Consider the following 24,087-nt stretch of genomic DNA (forward strand, 5'->3'; position numbering starts at 1 on the left):
ATAAGGTGAAATTTATGATGTTTTATAATGCAACTTTCACAAGAAGTGTGTTTTTGAAGGTTCCAATTTACCGCCCTATGATCTCTCCTCTGATTGTCAATATCGCACTTTAGATCCCATTACAAAGAAACTGGCACAACACCAGACACTGCAACTTAAAGCTAACCGTTATAAGTTGAATTTTTTCCTTCTTTAGTCAACTCAGTGACCTGATTTCTTTTTCAAATCTGTGGAGTTTTGCAGTTTGAGCAAACAACTGCAATTCAATGTGGAGGACAGACAAGCATATTCTTTATAACTTTCTAGTTTTCTATAAGCCTTTTAGACATTGATCTACATCTGAAATGCCACGATATTAACTTGGGACAAGCAAAGTCTTGTAATTCTGCATAATGAAGGTTTACTTTCTCAAGCCTAAGTAAATATATAAATAAATCTTATATATTTACTTAAGCTTGTGTATTATAAGTAAATCTTTGTAGAAGTAAATCTTTGAACGTGGCAGGACAGGTAGATAAAGCTGTTAAAAAAGCATACGGGAGACTAAGCTTTATAAATAGGGGCATAGAATACAAAAGTCAAGAAGTTATGATGAACCTTTATAAAACACTGCTTAGGCCTCAGCGAGAGACTGTGTTCCGTTCTGGGCCCCACACTTTAGGAAGGATGTCAAGGCATTGGGGAGGGTGCAAAGGAGATTTACCAGGATGGTACCAGGAATGAGGAACTTCAGTTATCAGGAGAGGCTAGAGAGCCAGGATTATTCTCCTAGGAGCAGAGGTTAAGTGGAGACTTAATGGAAGTTTTCAAAATTATGAAGGGATTCGATAGGGTGAAAAAGGAGAAACTATTTCCACTGGCGGGTGGGTCGGTAACCCGAAGACACCAATTTAAAATAGTTGCTGAAAGAAACAGAGGGGAGGAGAGGAGAAATGTCTTTGCACAGTGAATTGTTCAGATCTGGAATGCATTGCCTGAAAGGGTAGTAGAAGCCGATTCAATAACAACTTTTAAAAGAGAAGTAGATCATTATTTTGGGAGGACAAGTTGGTAGGGCTATGGGGAGAGAGCGGGGGTGTGGGATTGATTTGATAGATCTTTTCAAAGAGCCAGCATGGACACAATGGGCCGAATGGCCTCCTTCTGCTCGGTATAAATCTATGATTCTATGAAGCTTGCCTGTTTTAATTAATGTGAGTTTGATTTTCTTTACGGGAAGATCACTGACCCAATTAGACTTGCAGTTTTTAATAATAATAATATTGGTTTACTTTTTTAGTCTCATTTAAAATTTTGTGCACCTCTATAAAGTCTTTCTGAGACATCTTCTCACAAGACTGAAGAGCCCTAACTTGTCCAATTGTTGTTCATACCTCATTCCTCTAACACTGGAGATCCATCTTTGTTGCTCTCCTCTGCTCTGCCTCTAGAGCCTGGCCAGTTCCCTTATGCGTAAAATTGCATCAGCATTTGTCACAGATTCCGTGTGGCACTCTCAGGAGTCACCTTTTGTAGCTCAGCTTGACAGTGAATATCAGCAGACTATCTGATATGGGGCTTCAGCCAGACTTTAGCTCAATTTGACATATGCGCACCTCAATACCACTTGTAGGGCTGGTGATATTGGAGTGAAATTCTGCTGTGAATTTCCCGTCCCTGACCCAGGGTACTAACACTAACTCAGCATACACCAGGGATCAAACCTGGGAATTTCCTCCATTTGTACAGCTCAGGTCTTCACCGGATAAACTCACAAAACCATTTTTCCCCACATGCCCCTCGGCTCCCACCCCGAGCTCAGGTGTAAATCCAGTACCCTGGGGCATCTTCCCGATGTGAAAGGCATTATATAAATGTAAAGCTGTTGTGTTTTTATGGGAAGCTGTCAAAATTCTGAGTACATTACTCAACTTTCATTCACTTGGTATTTTTGCTTTTTGATCTGAATACAAATTACTGCCTTCATAGGAATTTGATGACCTATTTATCTTTTGAATTGCTTCTTTGACTGAGGTTTCATTCATCTTCACCCCACCGCAGCTAGCTGTGTAAAACGCTTTGAGACTTCCTGCTGTGAAAGGCGCAATATAAATGTAGACAACATTGATTTAAATTTTCTTCAAAATGTTTTTTTTAATTAATTTTGAACCTGGCACAACAAAGCAATTGCAACTGAGGAAAATTATATTTGCTGGGTGGGACTCACTGACAATTAGTCTGGAGATTTATCAACCAATTTACAAACTTTCTTACTCTTGAATGGGCATTACATCAGGTTGTTCCTTATTTGGCCCCAAACCCCAAAGAATTAAAAGCAGGTACAATGCACAAGGTCCAGATGTTTCAACATCCCCCAGGCATTTTATATATTTTCAGTTGCAAACAAAAAAACTTTCAATCTGGCACTAAGATGTTCCCAATGAACATCAGCATTCATGTCACCCTTGGTACATTACCAGCAGTGTATCTTGGCTTAGTGTACTATAGTTATGTCACTTATTGGATGCTACTACTGGATCCAGTCAAGTATCTTTTGGAGGTTTTCCTGTTTTGCGTTAATTCTGCCAACTATTACTTTAAACCTGCACAATTAATTTTGCATGTAGCTTCATTCATGTCAACATTCAAAGTATTCTTAGCATTTTTATATAGGCAATCCACAACAAAACATCAAATATTTCTATGCATTGAAGATCTTTCTTCAGAGTGGGAAATACAGTTGCCTAACAAGTTTGGACATTGTTCAGAGTCAATGCTCTGGTTACTAGATCACTGTGGTAATAACCTCGTGGATGGGATTAGCACTTTAAAAGGAAAATGCCTCCAGCCAAGTTTTGTTTGTGTCCCTCTAATTTTACTTCATGAGGAAATACATTCAAGGGTGTGCAGTACTGTACTCCCCTGATAGTGCAGCAAATAAATGGAGTCCATCACTTTTAATGGGGATCGCTTGTGTAGTGAAATTAAATGAATTACTTAATGAAAACCTATTCCTGGTTTTCAAAGCGCATGACAACACCTCCGTATTTAATACCTACTAGCATAAACACAATAGTCTCTACCAGTTTTAAAAGCTAATAGTTCACTTTATTACTTGGCTCTATCTCTCTCAAGCAGTTGAACGAAACCAGTCTACGATTACCAAGGCTTTTTTTAGTCTTCATTAACCTTTAACATTCTTGCATTCTTGTTAAACATTTCACCTGTCCGTTTTATTTGCAACTTGAGTATTAATCGAAAGCTCTATTCTATGTAGTGGCACCAGCTTGTAATGCATACCTTGCATTCAGGCTGCCATTACAATGAACAGTTTGAATACATCAAGAACCATCTGTCCATTATTGAACAAAAACTTGCTTTTTGTTAGACAGAGACTTCAATTGTGAGGATCAATCAGATCAGGATGTTACTAGACATGGACACAAGCTGCCTGGATAATTTACCCAGTTCTTTTGTTGTAGTTGTTGTTGTAGTACTGTCGTAGCACCGAACAGATTGAGCGGGGCAGACAACTTGAAGGCATTGGTGACTGGGAAGTCACAGAATAAGTCCGAGAGTTCATCCCATTCCTCCAGAGCCTTGGGACGTCCTCCCGATGTGAAAGTCGCTACACAAATGTAATTTTGTTGTTGTTGTTTCACAAGTCTGGTTCTAACCTCATCAGATAGTTTGATAATCGCTGGGAAAGGAAATCACCACAGATAGAAGTGTATCGAAGTTGTAATTGAGCAATTTCTGAATTCCAAATTAGATTTTCCGACAGTACTGGACATTTTTAGCCAGTTTATTTTGAAATCAATTTATTTGGTGGTACTTTTTAAGCAACACATTTCTCTCCTCTCTAAACATTTGATGGCCTCACAGTCTTACTGAGAAACCAAAGTGCCAATAGGCTTAAAAATTGATTAATCAGAGTCCCCAGTGACTCAATGGTTTGAACCTAGGTCTGTGCTGTGTTAGTTGATCACAGCTGAGGCACCGGGAAAGCCTACAGACACCCTTAGCACTTCTGAGCAAAGAAAGGGATAAAACAACCAGGAGTTTCTCATGATTGCTATTGTGCAGTCTGAAAGTTGTGATGGTATATGTGTTAGTGGAAGCCAAGATCAGGCATGGTTGTGCTGCTCCCAGTAACACGCCAACACTCACTCACAGCTCTTGCATGTTCAGGTAAGTTTCTCAAGAGGGGGAAAGGCAATTTAAAATACAATTTTTAAAAATGAATACGGTGTCCGAATGAAGAGACCATAGGGTGGCACTACAACCTTTCATATGTGATCATTATGGAACAATACATTTTTCACTCTTATGACTTTGACTATGCTATTGGTGTTTTAACACAAGGAAAACCTCCTGGAATTGATATTCATTTTTGTTACACCGATCAGTTTGAGCGGCGCAGACAACTTGAAGGCATTGGTGACTGGGAAGTCACAGAATAAGTCTGAGAGTTCATCCCGCTCCTCCAGCTCATAGGTGGCATCATTGAGCATCCTCTGGTGTAAGTGGCAGGCCTGCTCTATCTTCAGCTTGTTTATCTCGCTGCGAAGGCGCATCAATTGTCTTGCCAGCTGCTGGTCCTGCAACCGCATTTCTGTCTGTTTGAGAGAGACAAACATCTGGAGGTTAACAACATTTTGGAACACCCCAATCCTGTATGTGGTCAACTAACTGCCCAGACTGGAGACTGCACTTCATAAGATTGGTTTGGATGAAGAAGGTCCTTGAAACTGATAAATCTCCTGGACTTGATGGCCTACATCCTAGGGTTTTAAAAGAGGTGGCTACTGAGATAGTGGATGGCTTGTCTTTGATCTTCCAAAATTCTCTGGATTCTGGAACAATTCCCATTGATTAGAAGATTGCAAACGTAACACCCCGATTTAAGAAGGGTGGGAGAGAAAAAATCAATGAGCTGAAGCTAGTTTTCTAACAAAGTATAGAATCCTTTCTTTTGCTAACTACAATCACGGGAGTTATTTCTCAAAAAGGCATGAACAGAATAAGCTTAATATTACTGCAACTAGACACTTGAAAGAGTCTGCACTTCAGCAGTCAGGTTTCAGGCATTTGTAACACATTGAAATATCAATGTACTGTTAAAATCTTTGTTTCACTAAATTACAGAGTATGCTTCAAACCTGATAGCATCTGGCTGAGTTGCTGCTATTGTGTTACTGGGATGTGGCAGTGAATGAGTGTCTTTCTAGGCTGTGAGTGGTGCTGCTTAAAAGAACTGACGTTTACAAGTGAGTGAGTGCTGTAAATGAGAATTTTGTTTAGCATAAGTCGCCACGTAAATGGCTGTATGACATAGGAAGGACTGAAACCATAATTGTTTTAAAATATTAGTTCAATGCCCCCCGGCACATAGACTGATTTTCTCGCTGATCTGTCTGTTAGTGGACAGGTTACTGAAGTAAAATTTAAAACCATTGTGAACTGAAACAAAAATGATGTGAGGGGAAGTGATGAAAGCAGTCTTGTATATAGCGTTAGATAGCTTTCAGTGTAGACCTTTAGGAGGCCCAGTGAAAGGAAGGCACTGTCTCTTTAACCATAAAGGTCGTAGATAAAAGAGCACATGTTCAAACTTACCAGTTCTTTCCTGAGCCAGTTCAGAGCCTCGTCGATATTTTCAAAGCCACTGAATTTTCCGGAGGTCAAGCTGCCATCTATAACTGAACTGCCATTGATGTGCGTTTGTGTTCTTTTAAACTTGCTGATCTCCTCAGTGGGTTTCTTTATGTCTGGGAGCTCTTGGTCTCCTGATGGCTTTGAGCTTTTCCAATCTTTCCCTTCGAGTTTTGCTTTCCACTCTACGTAGGAAGGTCTTCTGGTTTCAAGCCTCAGTTTCTGGGTGAGTGCCTTCAGACTCCGTAGATGATCGTCGCTCGGACTCTCTGGAACATCCCGTCGATCTTCGAAAACCTCAAGTTTTGGCCCAAGCCAGTCAGCCATAATGTATTGTTGTGACTGTGACTTGCAACCTGTAAGAGAAATCAGATTTGCTTTAACCTCTTCTATTAAACTCTCATGAAAATCGTTCTCTAATGATTTCTGGACAGTGAAACAATCGGAAACTCGTCCTCATATCGTGAAATGTTACTGGAACAAATTGGAGTTTCATCATAAAATATTTTCACTGTTGTTAGTTCTTGATAAGACATTAGGTATGTGGTACTGTGAAAAGTTTGACAAGAGAGAGTGAAAGATGCCTGATACAAAATAACATTTTCCAGCCTAAAGAATCATAATTTTTTTAACTTGATTGTTAATTTTACTTTACTTACTGGTAATGGATTCCATTCTGCATCACTGAAACTAGAATGAAACAATAATAATAATCATTGGATTAAAACCATGGTTCAAAAGTAATGGTAAACTTTGCTTCTACTTTACCACCGTAAAGGACAAATCGTCCTTCTATTCCAGGTTAATCCTGGAGGTGAAGGGCAACCCCAGGCTCCTGTTCTCCACCACCAACCAGCTCCTCCGCCCTCCCCGACATGCCTCCCAGATACTTTCCTCTGACTTTCACTGCGAGAAAATGCTGGACTTCCTCGAGTCCAAAATCAAGGGAATCCGCTCAACTGTCACTGCCCTCCCAACTTCCACCCTCTCCCTAACCCCCCCATCCCCCCACACAACTACCATCCGACAACTATCCATCCCTCTTTCCACACCGTTGAACCTGTCAACCCCTCCTCTGTCTTCACCACCATATCCTCCATGAAGCCCACCACCTGCTCTCTGGACCCCATCCCTCTCCTTAAATCCCAGCTCCACCTCCTTGCCCCACTACTCGCCGACATCATCAACCTCCCCTGTCATCTGGCACTGTTCCTTCCCCCCTCAAAACAGCCACTATCACCCCCACCTTGAAGAAATCTTCCCTCGAACCATCACAGCTATCTAGCTACCGGCCCATCTCAAATCTCCCCTTCCTATCCAAGAGAGAGCCGTTGCTTTGCTCTTTCCTCTTCTCTCACTACCTCCATGAACCCCTCCAATCGGGTTTCCGTCCTGCCCACAGCACAGAAACTGCTCTGGTCAAGGTCACAAACGACATCCTGACCATGTGTGGCCAGGGCTCCCTCTGCCTCCTCGTCTTCCTCAACCTGTCCACCGCCTTTGACACTTTGGACCACTCAATCCTCCTCCACTGTCTCTCCTCCCACCTCAACCTCCAAGGTTCTGTCTTTGACTGGTTCAGGTCCTACCTTTCACACCGCCTCCACTTCGTCGCGGCAAACGGCTTCTCCTCCAGCCTCCGCACCGTGTCGTGCGGCATTCCTCAGGGCTCTGTCCTCGGTCCCCTCCTCTTCACACTCTACATGCTCCCTCTTGGTAACATCATCCGCAGACATGGGGTAAATTCCCACATGTATGCGGATGACACCCAACTCTATCTCTCTGCCTCCACCCTTAACACCAGGACTACTGGCGTCCTGACTGACTGCCTGTTCAACATCAAGTCTTGGACGAGGGACAACTTTCTCCAACTCAACGTCAGCAAGACTGAGGCCCTCCTGATTGGGTGCACCAGCGCCTCCGCACCTCAGGCGTTGGCAGCGTCAGCCTCCACAGCTGCAAACTCAACCTCACTAAGCCAGTCAGGAACCTGGGTATCTTGTTTGACCCTGAAATGTCCTTTCTCCCCCACATCAGTGCCATGACCAGCACCGCCTATCACCACCTCCGCAACATTGCCAGACTCCGCCACTGCCTCACCCCTCAGGCTGCCGAAACCCTCACCCACGCATTCGTCAAATCAAGGCTCGATTACGGGAACTCCCTCCTCATCGGCCTTCACAAGTTGCAGATCATCCAAAACTCTGCAGCTCGTGTACTCCCACACACCAGGCTCCGTGACCCCATCACTCCCACCCTCGCCCGACTTCACTGGCTCCCCATCCCCCAGAAGATCGAGTTCAAGATCCTTGTCCTCACCTTTAAGGCCATCCATGGCCTTGTCCTCTCTGACCTGCTGACTCCCTACCAACCTGCCCGTTCCCTCCGTTCATCAGGCTCCGGTCTGCTCCATGTCTCCCGCCGATCCGCCCTACCATCAGTGGCCGGGCTTTCAGCCTCTCTGCCCCCACACTCTGGAACTCCATTCCACGGTCCCTTTGCCTCGCTTCCTCACTTGCCTCCTTCAAGGCTGGTCTCAAGACCCTTTTCTTTGACCGTTGCTTTCGTCTCCCTCCCACCTCTCTCTGCCTTTCCTCAACCCTACCCCACCCCTCCCCCATGCTTGGGCCCCGACACCTGACTGTTCAGTGCTTTGGGACGTCCTCCTGACGTGAAAGAAGCTCTATAAATGTAATTTTGTTGTTGTTGTAAACTAGTAAGAATAGTGCACTTGGCCTGTGGGCACAGACCAAAATGATACAACATATCCTGTATAATAGGTTTGTATTAGGCGGTTTAGAGTTAAAGTGCTGAAATGTTCGAACTGTGGCTGATCACTGGGTACAAGGGTTCCACAATAGTATATGCCCCTTTGATAGAAGTTGTACAAAACATTGCTTACGCTACTGTTGGAGAGCTGCATGAAGCTCTGGCAATCCTATTATTGAAAGGACGTGAGAGGCATAGAAATGGTAGTCTAGGTTTTTATAGATAGTATAAGGAAAGACTCAAAAATCTCATAATTGGATCTATTTTCATTCGAAAGGAGAAGATTAAGAGGGAATCTAAAATAAAGTTCCAAAATTGATTAAAAACTTCTGAAGCATGAGTCCTTTCCCACACCAGGCTCCGTGTGCCAATCACCCCATCCTTGCTTGGCTCCATTGGCTCCCCATCCCCAGTGGATCAAATCCAAGTTCCTAGTTCACACCTTCAAATCCCTCCATGGTATTGCTCCACCTTCTCTCTATGGCCTCCTTCAATCACACCGACCTGGCTGCTCCCTTCGCTTGGGGATCACTGGCCAGCTTCAAGTTGCCCACCCTATCTGCCGCACCATCAGTGGATGGGCTTTCAGTCATTCTGCCCCCACTTCTTGGAACTCCATCCCAGAGTCCTTCAGACTCGCTCCCTCCCTCACCCTCATTCAAGCTCCGTCTCAAGATCTAGCTTTTAGTCATCTTTCCTCTCCCATCCCCCGTCAGCTCCCCATCCACAGCTCGGGTGCTAATCCAGTGCTATTGAGCATTTTGGGGTGTCCTCCCAAAGAGAAAGGTGCTATATAAATGTCAATTTCTATTGTAAATTTATGAAAGGTTTTAAGAGGATAGAGAATATAAGATTGTTTCCACAGCTTAGTGCATCAGTAGTAAAGGAATAAGATCAGGATTGTTAAGGGGAAGCTAGAAGAAATTTTTTATGCAAAGAATTATTAGAACATTAAATGCTTTGCTATAAGTGGCTATTGAAAGTCTGAAACAATAACATTTAAAAGGGAATTAGATAATGATTAAACTATAGTAACGTACGACACAGCAGGAGACCATTCGGACCATTTTTTATATTGGTATTTGCTCCTCCAAGAAGCCATCCATCATAATTCCAGTTTGTGCTCTATTCCTCAAGTTTTCTAATATCCTTCCTCCGCACACGCTTGTCCAATTATTTTTTAATTGCCCCATTTGACGTTTTAACAGGCATGCCTGGCAAATCAATCCATTCCCTGACAACCTTCTGGGAGTTCTTCTGAAACTCCTTTTACGTTGCTAGTCACAATCCTGATTTGAAAATGAAGAACATAAAACAAAATGGATAGAGATAGCAGAGAATTGGGATAAGATAGTTAGCTCCAGAAGAAACAAACACCATTTTAAATGGGTATTCTTCTAACGTGTAACTTCTAGGATTGTGCTTGAATACTATTTCCTATTTCAGAAGTGATAAATTAAATGAAGTAAAGTAACAATTATCAGTAAGGGTTTTTGAAGAGATCAATATGTTAACAGTAAAATCCCTTCTTTTTCTGCAATTAAGTAGTTTTAAACTCACTGCACTTTCATAAGCAGGAAATAGAAACCTCATGTAGTAAGTTATCCAGTACTTAATAAACATCAGAAAGGAAAATAATCTTGCAGGAGTATATCTGAGTGTAGCCGAAGATAATATCAAAATAATAATAATAATCCTTGCATTTGATATAGCTCCTTATCACGTCGTCGAGACGTGTCAAGATGCTTAAAGATCAGAGTTTGCTATTTGACACAAGTGCTAGATTTAGAATTTAACAACTCAACAGAGCTGATTAGAAGGCTGGATGTTGGTGAGCATCAAGTTGATTGTCGCATAATTACATTTTCATCAGTGTCCAGACTCAATAACCTGGCCAGGGTATTTCAACTCTTCTGTAAAACATGTACTGGCGTCTATTTTGCGGTATTTCTTAATGGATTTCTTAATAAGGAAATATATAATTCTTGAATTTCTAAAGCATCAAATGCTTTAAAGAATTGTCATATTCTTGGAAATGTTTTAGAAGTCTGATAATAACACATTCCTTATTAAGAAATATCGCAAATTATACCCCATTGGCTAAATGTCCAGGAATCCTTATAGTATTTTACAAAATATCAGCAGTGTTAATCTTCCATAAAAGTGTATTCTCAATGAGATCGTTGAACCTTTCAAATGTGAAATCGTTTTCTCATAAAGCTTTAAAGTACCTTTTCTGATGCATTTTTTTGTACAATGTAGTCTATAAACCTTCCTCCAGGCATAGCTTTTCATCACATTTAATCACTGGGATTTTGACATCTTCCATTAACAGTTTAGCTCTGTTAACTCCAAGGTTTAGTAAGGCTCCAAAACATATTAACAGGAAAAGGCAGGCGTGAAGTCTATTGTAATGCTGGTTAGAGATTAGGATCAGGTCAGCTCACATGAAAATACTGCAGATATTAAAAGGAAATCTAGACCAAACAAAACAGCCACATTGTTGAGAATATCAGTTCAGATTGCATAGAAAAGAATTTAAACATTTCCTAGATTGGGAAATAAACTTGTGCTTTCAGAATAAATACTTTGCCTAATTGATCATCCTAAATTTGGTAAGTACTGTTGAGGAAATAATTATTATTGCACCTTCTTTGTTGTGTAAAGCCTAAGATTGTGCATCTCGCTGGTTTCTGGGTAAGATTAGCGCTCCATGGAGACTATCGCAAAACCTGTTACAAGCAGATTCCCTGTCAGCTCAAACCTGGTCTCTCTCTCTCTCTCTCTCTCTATATATATATATATAATATAGTTCGAACCATTCATTCCAACCCAATTGTTTGTGACTGATTTTTTTTTGGTCAGCTGGGTGTCTAACACATTTGGTAACCTATTACCATGCTTATGAGCATCTAAACAGCACTGAAAATTCCACATATGTATGCCATCTAAGCATGGAAATGTCAAACAACGACAACAAATTACATTTGTGACCTAACCTTTCATGTCAGGAGGACATCCCAAAGTGCTGGACAATTGGGGAAATTTGCACTCTCTCGCTGGAGGCACACATTCCTGATTACCTAATTGAAGTTAGTAACATGCAAGGCTTGGAGACCCCAACATTTGGGGTACCTCAGGACTTTAAGTAGCTAAAACCCTATAGTTTGCCATTGAAAGCATTGGCTGGCACTTTTCTCACTGCTTCTCCAGCTAGGATCATCTTATCCATTGTAGCTTTGGCTCGCAGGGTTAACATAAGTTGAATAGGAAGAATCCCTGCCTGGTCTGTCATCAGCAGTGCCCTGGAGTACTGCAGATCTGCCTGGCTCAGGACTCACACAAACAAGATCACCAGGGAGGGTTGACTTGATTCTAGCATTCAGTTTCCAAATATGTCACCGTGGAGCCAGCCCAGCTCCAGAGAGCCTTCTAACCCCTCCTCCCCCACCAAGAGGATGGCCACTAGTTGGTTGGTTGCGACAAATTTTGTGACTTAGCTGATAAACAGAAAACATCTAGGCTCTTCCATTGCACCAGGTGTCTCCGCAGCCCAGGGATCTTATCTCTTTGAGTAACTAACCAGGTATTTACCTACTTGGCCACCACGTGGTATCAATCTGCCTTAAATAGAAGCAGGTCGAGCGTGCTTATTCACTACAGCAACTGAAAAAATGTTTTACTTAGATACAAGGCATGTCATTATGATTTGTATTAATCCTGTTTTCTGGACAACAAGAATTGGCAATTGTTGCTGAATCTCTTAGGTGTTGGTCAAAGCTTTCAAACCTGTTACTATGGTCTGCTTTTATTTCCCTTCAATTTTCTCCTCTCCTTTGAAGGTGTTAACTCATAGTTTGGGTAAAATTCCTCAATGATAATTGTCCTCATCCATTTGACCTCGTTCAAGTGGTCATTCTTTATGCGTGAGTCCAGGCATTGAACATCGGCAGACTCTTCGACCATAGAGCCCATCTCAAATGAGTGATTCTCTTCTCACCCTATGACAATGTATGCATTTTTCTGCAGGACTCATTTAATGATGAAGAGGAGCAGAAACCTTGATCAGTTCCAAGTCCTGGTACCTGCTGACGCTGGTAACACAGCATAGAATGGAAAACAAACCTGCAATGTTCTGATCTGTATGCATTCTGTGAAGTGCTTTGAGACGTCTCAAAGTCATGATAAGTGCTATATCAAATTCAAGGATTATTATTATTCTTCAGTGTTCCACCAGGGGATGCATTTACTCTGTAAATCACGAATGACTGTGAATCCAGAATGCAGTAGAGCAATGTCTTTGAGGACAAACTAAATATTTTTGTTTGGTGCCGCCCTATCTGTCAGCATGGGGTAAAAATTGTGACAATTATCACATCACATATTGCAATTTTACACCACGTTAATTATCACATCAGGAACATTTCACTGCTGGAGATGTCCCATTCGATGTCCGTTGAAGATGAGCCCTTTTTCCCCGAACCCATTCAGTTAAATGGTTGCATCTAACAACAACAAATTACATTTGTTTTGCACCTTTCATGTCAGGAGGACGTCCCAAGGAGCAGGACAGTCAGGGATCTGCACCCGAGATGGTGGTTGAGATCAGGGGGGGTGGAGAGGTAGGAGGGTGACCAAAGGCACGGTCGAAGAGGAGGGTCTTGAGACAGATCTTAAAGGAAGCAAGGGAGGGGGAGAGGCGGAGGGACTGTGGATGGAGTTCCAGAGAGTGGAGGCAGATAGGCTGAAGGCCCTCCCGCCAATCCAAAACTGCTTGCTGTAGCTGCTGAGCCAGCTGATGGCGCTTTTGAACCTGCTGCCATACAGAACCCAACATTTCGGTGCTGGTTCATGGAATACTGGCTTAACTCAGCTTTAAACATTTATTTCTGGATGTCATTCAGCTAAGAATGTGAGGCAAAGTCCTGTGCTTCTGACCATACCCCAGGTCATACAAAACTCTTACTTGTCATCATCTCCTCTTATTGAGGTGTGCGGGTGGGGGATTAGATCTGATGATTTTAATCACTTTATAACCCGCTCAAGTCTGGTCGCACACACTCCACATAACATCTAGCACTGTGACCCAGGGCTGCCGAGCTCTCAGGGTTGCTAATTGGGCTCATGAATGAAGGCAAAACGCAAAATACTGAAGATGCTGGAAATCTGAAACAAAAACAGAAGTCACTGGGAACACTCAGCAGGTCAGGCAGCATTTATGGAGGAAGAAAAGTGAGTCAATGTTTCGGGTCTATGACCCTTCATTAGAACTGGGGCATATTGGGAGGGAGAGGCTTTTAAGGGCTAACAGAGAGGGAGGAGGCAGGGCAAGAAGAAAAAGCAGAAAATAGGGTAGAGGACAGGGGATAGAAGCTGCCTGTCCTGCTGAGTGTTCCCAGCGACTTCTGTTTTTGTTTCCTGAATAAAGCAGCATGGCATGCGGCGAAGTCTTGGATCTGGCTGATGGCAAGCTGCTGTGCCTGGTCTTTGTTGAAGAGGGCACATCAGTTGTCCGTTCAATGTGTCATGCTCTGAAGCTCTTTGTTTATCTTCCCAACCAGATATAGTCACTAATCATGGTCTTCGGGCAGCCTGCCACACAAATCCACATACCACAACTAGGGTATTCTCCAATTGTATGTGGTCTTATGTTGAAATCTCAAATGTGATTATCTGAAGTTTCAGTGTGCCATGGCAGCACTGCAACTGTCAACGGATGCTGTCCTTTGGATGAAGTCCATCTGTTTGGGTGGACAGTAAAGATCACACGACACTATTCGAAAAGAGAAGAGAGCTTCTCCTAGTTCCCTGGACAACAATACTCCAGATTAACAACAGCGACTTTCATTTATAGAGAATGTCCTCCACACACAATAATGTTTTCAACAGCTTCATAAAGACATCAAAAAGTGGGGAGGGAGGAGGAAAGTGAGTGGAGACATAGTTGAAAAGGTAGGCTGTTAGACAGGTTTTGAAGATAGATAGAGAAGGGGGTGAGATGTAGGGGTAGCGCAAGGGAGTTCTAGGGTGGGGCACAGTTGAGTCCATTCATCAATTGGGTTTTGGGGGACTTTATATTGCACGAAAGCTGCTGTTTGTCTCCAAAATCAGTCACTTCACTTGGAATTTAGAAAGCATTTTGTGATATTTTGCCATTAAAGGCTCTATAAACATATTACTTTCTACCCATTTCCTGATCAGCCTTTCCTGTAGATCAGACTTTTCCCATTTACGTTTTACTGTGTATTTTCCTGCATGATATGAAAGTGTAAACACATCAACCAAAGCAGTACAGAAACAATGAAACAGTTTCCATACTTTCCTTTCTGTGTTTTCATTCAATGATTTAATCTAGGGTTTCAGGCATTCCTTTACGTGAAAGGCACTACATAAATGAAAGTTGCTGTTTACAGGAAGGTAGAAATTCCACCTTGTTCCAATCTTCACTATTTAAGTGTAAAATGGTAGACTTTCCTTTGAAAAGAGAAGGAAGTTTCTCCTGATGTACTGGATAATAATCCCCTAAATAAAATTGGCTATTAATTTGATGGCTGTTTGTGGCACACTGCTGTGCATAAATGAACTGCTGTATTCATCAACAACAACAACAACTTGCATTTTCAAAGGGCCCTTCATACGGGGTAGCGTCCCAGAGCGCTATTCACCTACAAAATACATTGTCACTGCACTTTACAATATATTTGGTGAAATGCTTTGCGACGTTCTCCCGGCAAGCGCTACATCAAACACAAGGATTGTTTTTATTGTATTTTCTTAGCATTTCAGAGCATGCAGAATTTAGCATTTTTTAAAAAAAAATGAAGTCTTAATATAAATTTCTGTGATTCTCAATAACTGGCTTCAAAACTAAAAGTGATTGAAGAATTAGCTAAATTCTGCATACTCTGAAACAAAGAACCAGATGGAATTTCAACCTCCTTTTTTCTAAGTTTTTAAGTTTCCCCAGATTGCTTCTCTCTTTTGAGTGGCCCTTCTGTATTCTCTTATAACATTGTTCTTCTTTGCTGGGTTTTATTTGTTCTTCATAACTCTATCTCTGTTTCTTTTATCTTGTGTTTCTTACTCTTCTGCTGTTTCTCCTCACTGATTTCTCTCACTCTCCCTCCACTCTACTTCTTATCTTCCTTTTAACTATACCAGCTAAATTCACTAAATACATTTAGCTCAAGACTATCAGTTGTTTTCGAGTTATAATTCAGAAATCTTTACCCATTAGATTGCAGGATGATCCACAGAATGTTTTTGTTAACTACTGTGACCTTCAAGCAATAGTTTACTGCTATAATAATAATCCTTGTAATTGATATAGCACTTTTTACACTGTTGAGATGTCTCAAAGCTCTTCGCAGGATATACTGAAAAGTAGTTTGTGACCTTACATATTTTGTGGGTGGCAAACATGGCAACAATATGCGCACATCAATGTATAGATTTCAATTGGGAATACTATTTGTGCAATGCAAAAAAGTGGCACAGTTTTGACAATTGACCTGAACACTATAACATAACTTTTTATTGACTGTATTTATGGGGTGAAAAATTCATTATTTCATAACAGATTTTGTTATGGTGTATTGCATTGTTCACCCTTACACACGGTCAGAATCTCTACCAAAGACAATAACTGATAACAGTAAATAGGAGTTAGCAGGTGTCCCTCCCACTGGAATACTATCACATACAGTACTTGCAAATCTCAATCCACTCGGGGAAGCAAAATATCTCAAACGGTTTGATTGAAAATTCTGTGGTTTATGCCCATGTAATAAAAGGGAATTATGGAAAACCAGGTTATGTCTTTGTTTTCCTCCCCAGTAATTGTCTCTTCTGCTGAAGGCAGGAACCCATATTGGCGTAGAGTGCAGTGAGTGCTGACTGTCCTCCAGTACTGTACCGAATGGCCATTCATTATTTGCAAAACTGAACAGCGAATGGCAACAGGCTTTTTGCGACCATGGAGTGGAGGGAGTGGTAGGAAGCTCACACTGAGCCTGATCTTGGCATTCTTTGATGATCACACATGCCCCGCTTAACAGCAGGACTCACTGGATATTGGGACGCCTTGGGACGTCCTCCCGACGTGAAAGGCGCTCTATAAATGGAATCTTGTTGTCGTTGTTGTTGGATCAGGAATGGGAACCCTGGCTGATTCTCCTGGTTTCACCCCCTCTGGCTCTGAGACAAACTGAAGCATCCCATGACCAGCTGGCCTCAGAGAATCACCCCTTGAATGTCTCAACCCCCTACTTTTTACATTGGTGATCAGTAACCATCACGATAGCCCTTCACATTATTCATTATAATCATTCCCACTCTAAGAAAATAAGCATCTCGAACACACCAGGCTTTAATGTAAGTTTAGAAGATGAAATCACTGGTTCAAACTGCATGTAACCAATCAAGAAAATAAATGTTTCTGGGTTAATTCGAAAATGTCTCCCATATTCTTTTCTGTGTCCAGTTTTGTATTAAATTCATGTCTTGTGAGGAGCTGTTACCTGCTGCCCAGGAGTATTGCAATGCACATTTTTTTTTCCTCCAGTGAAATCATTATTTTACAATAGCAAGTAGCAGATCATTCAAAGTTATTGCAGAAGTCATTTGATCTGCACTCTGGATGAGTAATGGATTCCCTTTCATTACAATAACATTAGGGGCTGAATACGGAATGAGGGAGATTCCTTTGTGAGTATCCCCCTTTGGGGCATAGAAAAGAAACGAGCTGCACAGAAAGCAAAACCTGACTTTGAATGACCGACGTGAACTGCTTGGGTTTAAATGCAAAAAAAAAGAAAAAAAAAAAAAAAAAAATGTGCTCGTTGCTATTTTATGGAGATACAAATTCTGAACTGCAGGCGTTTGGTCTATACAACACAGTGAAATACAAAGCAAAAACCTGTGAAAAGCAATGCCATGGGCAGCTCACACACCCCTCCTTACCTGGGTTTAGTTGCAACGCTGTCCTGGTGAAGTAGTAAGAGATGCAACTGATCACTGCTCACGTCGCAGGTTACTGCACCTGAATGCCCAGGGACTGTGTGTGTGTGTGTGTGTGTGTGTGATGCTGACTGTGCCCCTGCACCTACCTTCACTGATCGTTGTGGTCGTCTCTCACACTGGGAGCAGACAAGAGATTTCTGCGTCAGGACTGTTGCCAGGAGACCCCAGAAGTATGTTGCAGTCAATTGCTTCTCTCTGCTCCCTGTCTGTGGTGCAGACTTCCAAGCTCGTCCTTTCTGGCACAGACTGAGGAGCACAGCACCGTTTGTCCTGGGTCCTAGCGCCGCCTGGTTGAACCAGGGCACTGGATTGAGTACCCCTGTGAGGCTTCCCACAAGAAAGACTCTTTCCAAGCGCCAAGGAGCTTTCCAAAGCACTTTGTGTCTCACTGCTAATTTCGCGGATTTTAAATTGACATCTTCATACCTTTAGTCATTTTTGCTCTAAAAACTTTACAGTTTGGCCAACCCACCAGTGTGATGAATCACACTGCTCCCGACAATGACCTCACTGACACCAGCATCTGAAATGAAATCCTTGCATTTTGTATACCGCCTTATCACATATTAGAGATGTCTTAAAGCGCTTCACAAGATTTTACTGTGAAGTGTATTGACTGCGTATCTTTTAGATGAATAGGGCAGGGGTTTTTGCACACAACAATGTCCCACAAACAGCCATGAATGAAGTGAGTGACCACATTTATTGCTATGTACAATGCATAACATACTTAATCTGAAAAGTGATGAAAATTGCAATTTTATTTTCCCCTCCCTAAATAAGAAAATGCCTCAGGAGTCACACCCCTGATTGATTTTATTTCCACTCCACACCAGGAAGCTTGCAGTTGACTATTCTCCTTGGGGGATAGGTAAGCGGGGTCTCTTTCGAGCTGGACTGGCTCCAAGGTGATATATCTGACAATGGAATGTCAGAATTGAACCAGACCTCTGTGGTGGTTTTGGTGGTCAAGTTCCTGAGCGGGTCCACAGTATTCCATGGCACTGCTAATGAAAGCACAGTGCTGTCCATGGCAAGCTATGTGGTTTTAGCTGGTAGACTCTATCAGTACCCCAAAGAACACTCTGGGTTCCCCAAGCGTTGGCTCTTGCCAACCTGCACCTAATAGTTTCCAGAATCCAGATAAGCTGGATGCATCCCTCCAGGGAGAGAGTGTGCATCTCATTCTAATAAGCATCCCTGGAATTTCCATGTGAGGTGAGATTCATGGAACTCTGTTTGGTTTGGATACTCTTAATCATGGTGATGGATTTACGCATGTGTCAGACACCTCCCTGACCCCAAAAAAATGCCTTCCCCAGCCCAGTGTTGCGGAGGCCAATTGTAAGACGATTTACTGACTATGCTGATATCAGCTATGTCAAATCTGCGATTCTGTGATCTGTCTGTGTCAGTGCCTTTACCTTCGATACATTCTTATCTGTCTCCAACCAAAGTTTAAAAGTCAGTACAGACACTTATGTTTTAGATAATTCTTTGCTCCTTTGTCTGAAAATATTTCAGGGAATTTTTACCTGTGGAATCAATAGCAAAATATGATTTGATGAGGATACTAAGATTCCGTTCAACTATGAACTTGCAGGATATGAATATGATTTAAATCACCAACAACAATTGGATAATTTATTCAACTGCAGTGATTTTCCTATTAGTTGTTTAATCTCTGAATCTGTCACATTTACCACACTCCAGATTTTAGCAATTGGCCACAGAGCTAATATAAAGATCTAATTTAATCAACGTAACTTATTGAGTTCCAACTAGTTTCAAAATAAATCGACCTGTTTCACAAACTGATCTGGAGGCGTTTTTTTTACTGTCATTTGTCCTTCATGTATGAGACACTTTTCCAATATATTGTTAACAAATATCTGTGGCAAGAAATAAATAAAATGAAAAACTACTTTTGAAACAAATAAAAAGTACAAATATAATTTTAAGATTAAATCCTTGCCAGTAAGACAGGCAGAACCCCTGCTGGAGTTATTCTGGGGCTAGCAGCCAAATATGGAGCAATATAAGAAAAGAGTCTCTGTTGCTGTTTCTATGAAGCACAGAATTCATTTCATTAATTTATTAAAACAATATTTCTGCCTTCAGTAAGCTGAGGAGCTAACAAAAACTAGCAGCATGATAAATAATTTAGATATAAGGCTCAGTCTTCACATTCTGGACTTGTGTACAAATGTGGATGAAAGTTGTGAACAAACAGAGAGACACATTTGCATTCATGCACAAAACAGCTTTTGGATCAGCCACACATGAGCATGTCCGGGGGCCAACAAATAACATGCTTGAAGTATATTAAATGGACAGAGTCTTTTGGTAATATATTTTGGCAATACTTTATTCAGAAAGAAAGGAAAACCTTTGAAATTGTACATTGTTTTTATCAAATTGTATCCAAGTGACATGGACCCATTATATAAAATTTGCAGTCACTCGATGTACTCAGTTGAGTATAGTTTTGGACATTGTATTATAGTATAATATAACAGCAACAGAAATAAATTCACTAGGGTTATATAAATGTTTTCAATTATCAAGATAGTCTTGAGATTTTTACTAGAGCTGAGAAAAACATAATTCTTGCATTTGATGTAGTATCTTATCACATTGTCTTGGTAGCCAATTTGTGCACAACAATGTCCCACAAACAACCATGAAGTGAATGGACAAATTTTATCTGGCCATAACATGAGGAAAAACATAATTCTCTTTTCAAATAGTGCCGTGGGATCTTTCACATCCATCTGAACAGGCATTTGGAATGGTTGGACAGCACATCTGATAATGTCTCAATAATTAACTGTAATGTCAGCTCACACTCCCGGGGATTTGAACCCAAAGCCTTCTAAATCAGAAACAAGAGTGCTACTAACTGATCCAGCTTGAACCCTGTATTTAAGAGGTGACCTGATAAGTCTTCAACATCATGGGACATTATTATAGAGTAAATAGTAATAGGTTATTTCCATGGACCAGAAAATTAGTTTGGCACAAATTTAAAAAAATATTCTTCCATTTGATATAATACCCATAATGGCAATACATCTCAAAGGACTTCACCAATAATTGTTAAGTTTAAGTATAATGTGTAACGACTAGTGTAATGACTATGTATTTATAGCCAAACATACATTATGTGTGACGCAAGGCTCACAAACAGCCAGGAAGTAAGCGATCAATGTAACTGGAAGACTGTTGGCCAGAACACTGGGAGAAATGCCCTTTGCAATTTGAATAATAATAATAATAATAATAATCCTTGCATTTGATATAGCGCTTTTCACGTCGGGAGGACGTCCCAAAGCGCTTCACAGAACACACTGTAAAGTGAATTGACTGTATATTTGTGGGCGAACGCGGCAGCCAATTGCGCACAGCAATGTCCCACAAACAGTCGTAGATTGAAAATGACCAATTTAATTATTGTTTTTGGTTTTTGGAGGGAATAGTATCATTGGGAATGCAAATGTCCATCCAAAAATACAGACAGAACCTGGGCTTGATATCTCATCTGAAGAATGACATCTTGGATATTGCAACCCACCTCCAGTTCTACACTGAAATATTAGCCTAGACTATGAATTTGACGTCCCAATGTTGAGCTTGAACCCACAATCTTCTAACTCAATGGATACAGTGTTTCCAAGCTGATACCAATTAACACAGATGTTGGAAAAAATCTTTATACACAACGTGGTTGGAATGTGGAATTCTCTGCCACGAAGTGTTGCTGAAGCAGAGTCCATGAATTATTTTAAAAAGGAATCAGATAGATACTTGAAAGAGAATATTATAGAGTAGGGGGATCAAGAAGACTGGAATTAGACTAGATGTATCATGTGGAAAAACACCAGCAATTGTCCTGTTTCTATGCTGTAACATTCTATGGTGGAGGTAAGCAGGGTCTCCTTGTAGCTGAACTGGCCCCAAGGTGACAAGTTTGGCAACAGAATGTCAAAACTAAGCCAACCCACTGTGGTGGAATGTGCATCCATCCCTACAATTCAAACCTGGCTCCCTTCCTCAATAGATAACATTGCTCCTCGCTCCAGCAGCACTTTCTGTCCATTCTGTTTCCTAGTATATTTATCTCAGTCTGTTCTATCCCAATTTCTTCCAATATGGATGTTCCAAGTTTGCAGATGATACTAAACTAGGAAAAGTAGTAAACAGTGAGGAGGATAGTAGCAGACTGCAAGGGAACATAGGCAGACTGGTAGATGAAGCAGATGAAGTTTAATGTGGAGAAATGCCAAGTGATGCATTTTGGGAGGAAGAATGAGGAGAGGCAATATAAGCTGATGGTACAATCTTAAAGGGGGTGAAGGAACACAGAGACCTGGGGTTCATATAAGTAAATCTTTGAAGGTGGCAGGACAGGTAGATACAGCTGTTAAAAAAGCATACGGGATACTAGGCTTTATAAATAGGGGCATAGAATACAAAAGTCAGGAAGTTATGATGAACCTTTATAAAACACTGGTTAGGCCTCAGCGAGAGACTGTGTTCAGTTCTGGGCACCACACTTTAGGAAGGATGTCAAGGCATTGGAGAGGGTGCAAAGGAGATTTACCAGGATGGTACCAGGAATGAGGGACTTCAGTTATCAGGAGAGGCTAGAAAAGCTAGGATTATTCTCCTTGGAGCAGAGAAGGTTAAGAGGAGACTTAATAGAAGTTTTCAAAATTATGAGGGGATTTGATAGGGTGAACAGGGAGAAACTATTTCCATTGGTGGGTGGGTTGGTAACCCGAGGACACTGATTTAAAATAATTGTTGAAAGAAACAGAGAAATGTTTTCACACAGTGACTTGTTCGGATCTGGAATGCATTGTCTGAAAGGGTGGTGGAAGCCGATTCGAAAACAACTTTTAAGGGAGTAGATGATTATGTGGGGAGGACAAGTTTGCAGGTCTATTGGGAGAGAGCGGGAGAATGGGATTGATTTGGGTAGCTTTTTTCAAACAGCCGGCACAGACACAATAGGCAGAATGGCCTCCTTCTGTGCTGTATAATTCTATGATTCTATATTCTCAAGAAAATAATTTTCCAATTATTTTGAAGGAGTTTGGTTGAAGATAGTACTTCAGTCTATTTGATTTTATCCTTCATAAATAACAGTTCTACTTCCTCGTGGTTGTTCCAAAATTGCCTTTCACAAACCTGAATTTGTATCTGGTCGTGAAAACTTTTTAACTGTGTAACTAGACCTTGAGTTCTGATTGTATAATTTGAAGGCAAAGTACATGATTCGTGGTGTAATATGTGTTTTCTAAGGCCTCTGCAGTTTGGGAGGTTCAGATTCTGTTTGGGCAGCAGAGTACTGCGGAGATAATATGTCACAGTCAAAAATAGGGATGTTGAGAAATGTACAGTAATGTACATAAAGGAATCCTGGATAAATACTATTTTGCTGTATGTGCTGCTGAAACATCAAACACGAACATGTTTTCCAACCATTGCTGCCGGCTAAACTTCACATCAGTTAAGGTGTGGTCAACAACAACCAATTTAGCTTCACTCAAGAGTTCCTAGCTTTCTCTGTGTTTATTAGCACTTTTCTGGTGGTGTTTTTGGCTTGGCAGCTGAAGGCACATTTTTGTTTAATGATCCTAACATCACAAAACTGTTCCCTTACCTTTTGCCAAGTTCTTTAGGTGGTGGTGATAGCATTCACCCAGCTAGTTGTTTCCTCCTATGTGTGTTTCCTGGTTTAAAGATTGTGTCATTCAGCTAAGCATCACTGCTTTCCTGGAAACTACCTCCTAGACAGTAATAACATTTATTTTAATTGATATTCCCCCACCCCACCCCTGGTCGGGTCCAAATCCCTTGGGACATTCTTCTGACATGAAAGGCGCTATACAAATGTAACTTTATATTGTATAGCGCCTATCATGTTGAAACATCTCAAGTGTTTCACCGTGTGATGCTGTCAAGTGTAATGAATGCATTTGCAATAATAGTTCTTCCATTTGATATCGCCCTTATATTTAAATGTAGCTTCACTCAACCTTTTTATAAATTTATAGTTAATGTGAGTTCAGTTGTGAACAGTAGTGTCCCACAAATGAAAAGTAAGTGGCCTTTTTTTATCTGGATGATTTTTTTTGGTCATCTGCGTGTCTGACACGTGTGGAAACCCATCACCTGCTTACGAATATCCAAATCAGACTGAGAGTTCAATTTTGCCCACCTACACATGGAAATTTACATATATGAAATGGAATGCTCACTCTCTCCCCAGAGGGCTGCAAACTGCTTACCTAATTCAACAATAACAACCCTGAGCCTGTATCCTTTAAATCTGTGTTGCGAAGACGTTTTCAGAGTATTAAGATTGGCAAGAGCCAAGGCCTGAGCACCTCAGAGTGTGCGTTGGGGTATTGCTGGAGTCCAACCAGCTAAAATCACAAAGCTTGCCATTGAAAGCACTGTCTGGCAAGCTTTCCCATTGCTTGTCCAGCTGGAACTACCCCACAAATTAAGGCTTTGGTTTGAGTGTTAAAGGAGCTAAGTGGTAAGAATCCCTGCCCCCAGTTGTTGTTGTACAACAGAGGACTTGCTCGATTCTAATATTTCATTGCCAACCACATCACCTTGAAGTTGAACTGACTGAACTGGAGGCACTGT

The 24,087-nt window shown here is 41.3% G+C and overlaps 1 protein-coding gene across 2 annotated transcripts; it reads right to left on the reverse strand.

Annotated features, from left to right (window-relative positions):
* Window positions 1–2,118: 2,118 nt before the first annotated feature.
* On the reverse strand, window positions 2,119–17,622 carry LOC103185781 (protein FAM167A). 2 transcript variants are annotated; one of them, XM_007904455.2, is made up of 3 exons: window positions 17,511–17,622; window positions 5,599–5,990; window positions 2,119–4,598 (listed from the first exon to the last, which is right to left on the reverse strand). In XM_007904455.2, exons 2-3 carry the CDS (start codon window positions 5,959–5,961, stop codon window positions 4,335–4,337), a joined length of 627 nt encoding a protein of 208 aa, XP_007902646.1. In that variant the 5' UTR covers window positions 5,962–5,990; window positions 17,511–17,622; the 3' UTR covers window positions 2,119–4,334. The 2 variants fall into 2 exon arrangements, with proteins under 2 accessions (XP_007902646.1, XP_007902645.1); XM_007904454.2 differs by having other exon boundaries at window positions 17,365–17,622.
* Window positions 17,623–24,087: the final 6,465 nt, after the last annotated feature.

This window comes from Callorhinchus milii, unplaced genomic scaffold (assembly GCF_018977255.1).
Source record: "Callorhinchus milii isolate IMCB2004 unplaced genomic scaffold, IMCB_Cmil_1.0 Scaffold3, whole genome shotgun sequence".
Lineage (NCBI taxonomy): Eukaryota > Metazoa > Chordata > Chondrichthyes > Chimaeriformes > Callorhinchidae > Callorhinchus > Callorhinchus milii.

Excerpts from the sequence above, each read along its gene's own strand:
- LOC103185781 (XM_007904455.2), bottom strand. The coding sequence starts at position 5,961 with ATGGCTGACTGGCTTGGGCCAAAACTTGAGGTTTTCGAAGATCGACGG. Across the intron at positions 4,599-5,598 it reads ACTGGCTCAGGAAAGAACTG|ACAGAAATGCGGTTGCAGGA; the intron begins GTAAGTTTGAAC and ends TCTCTCAAACAG.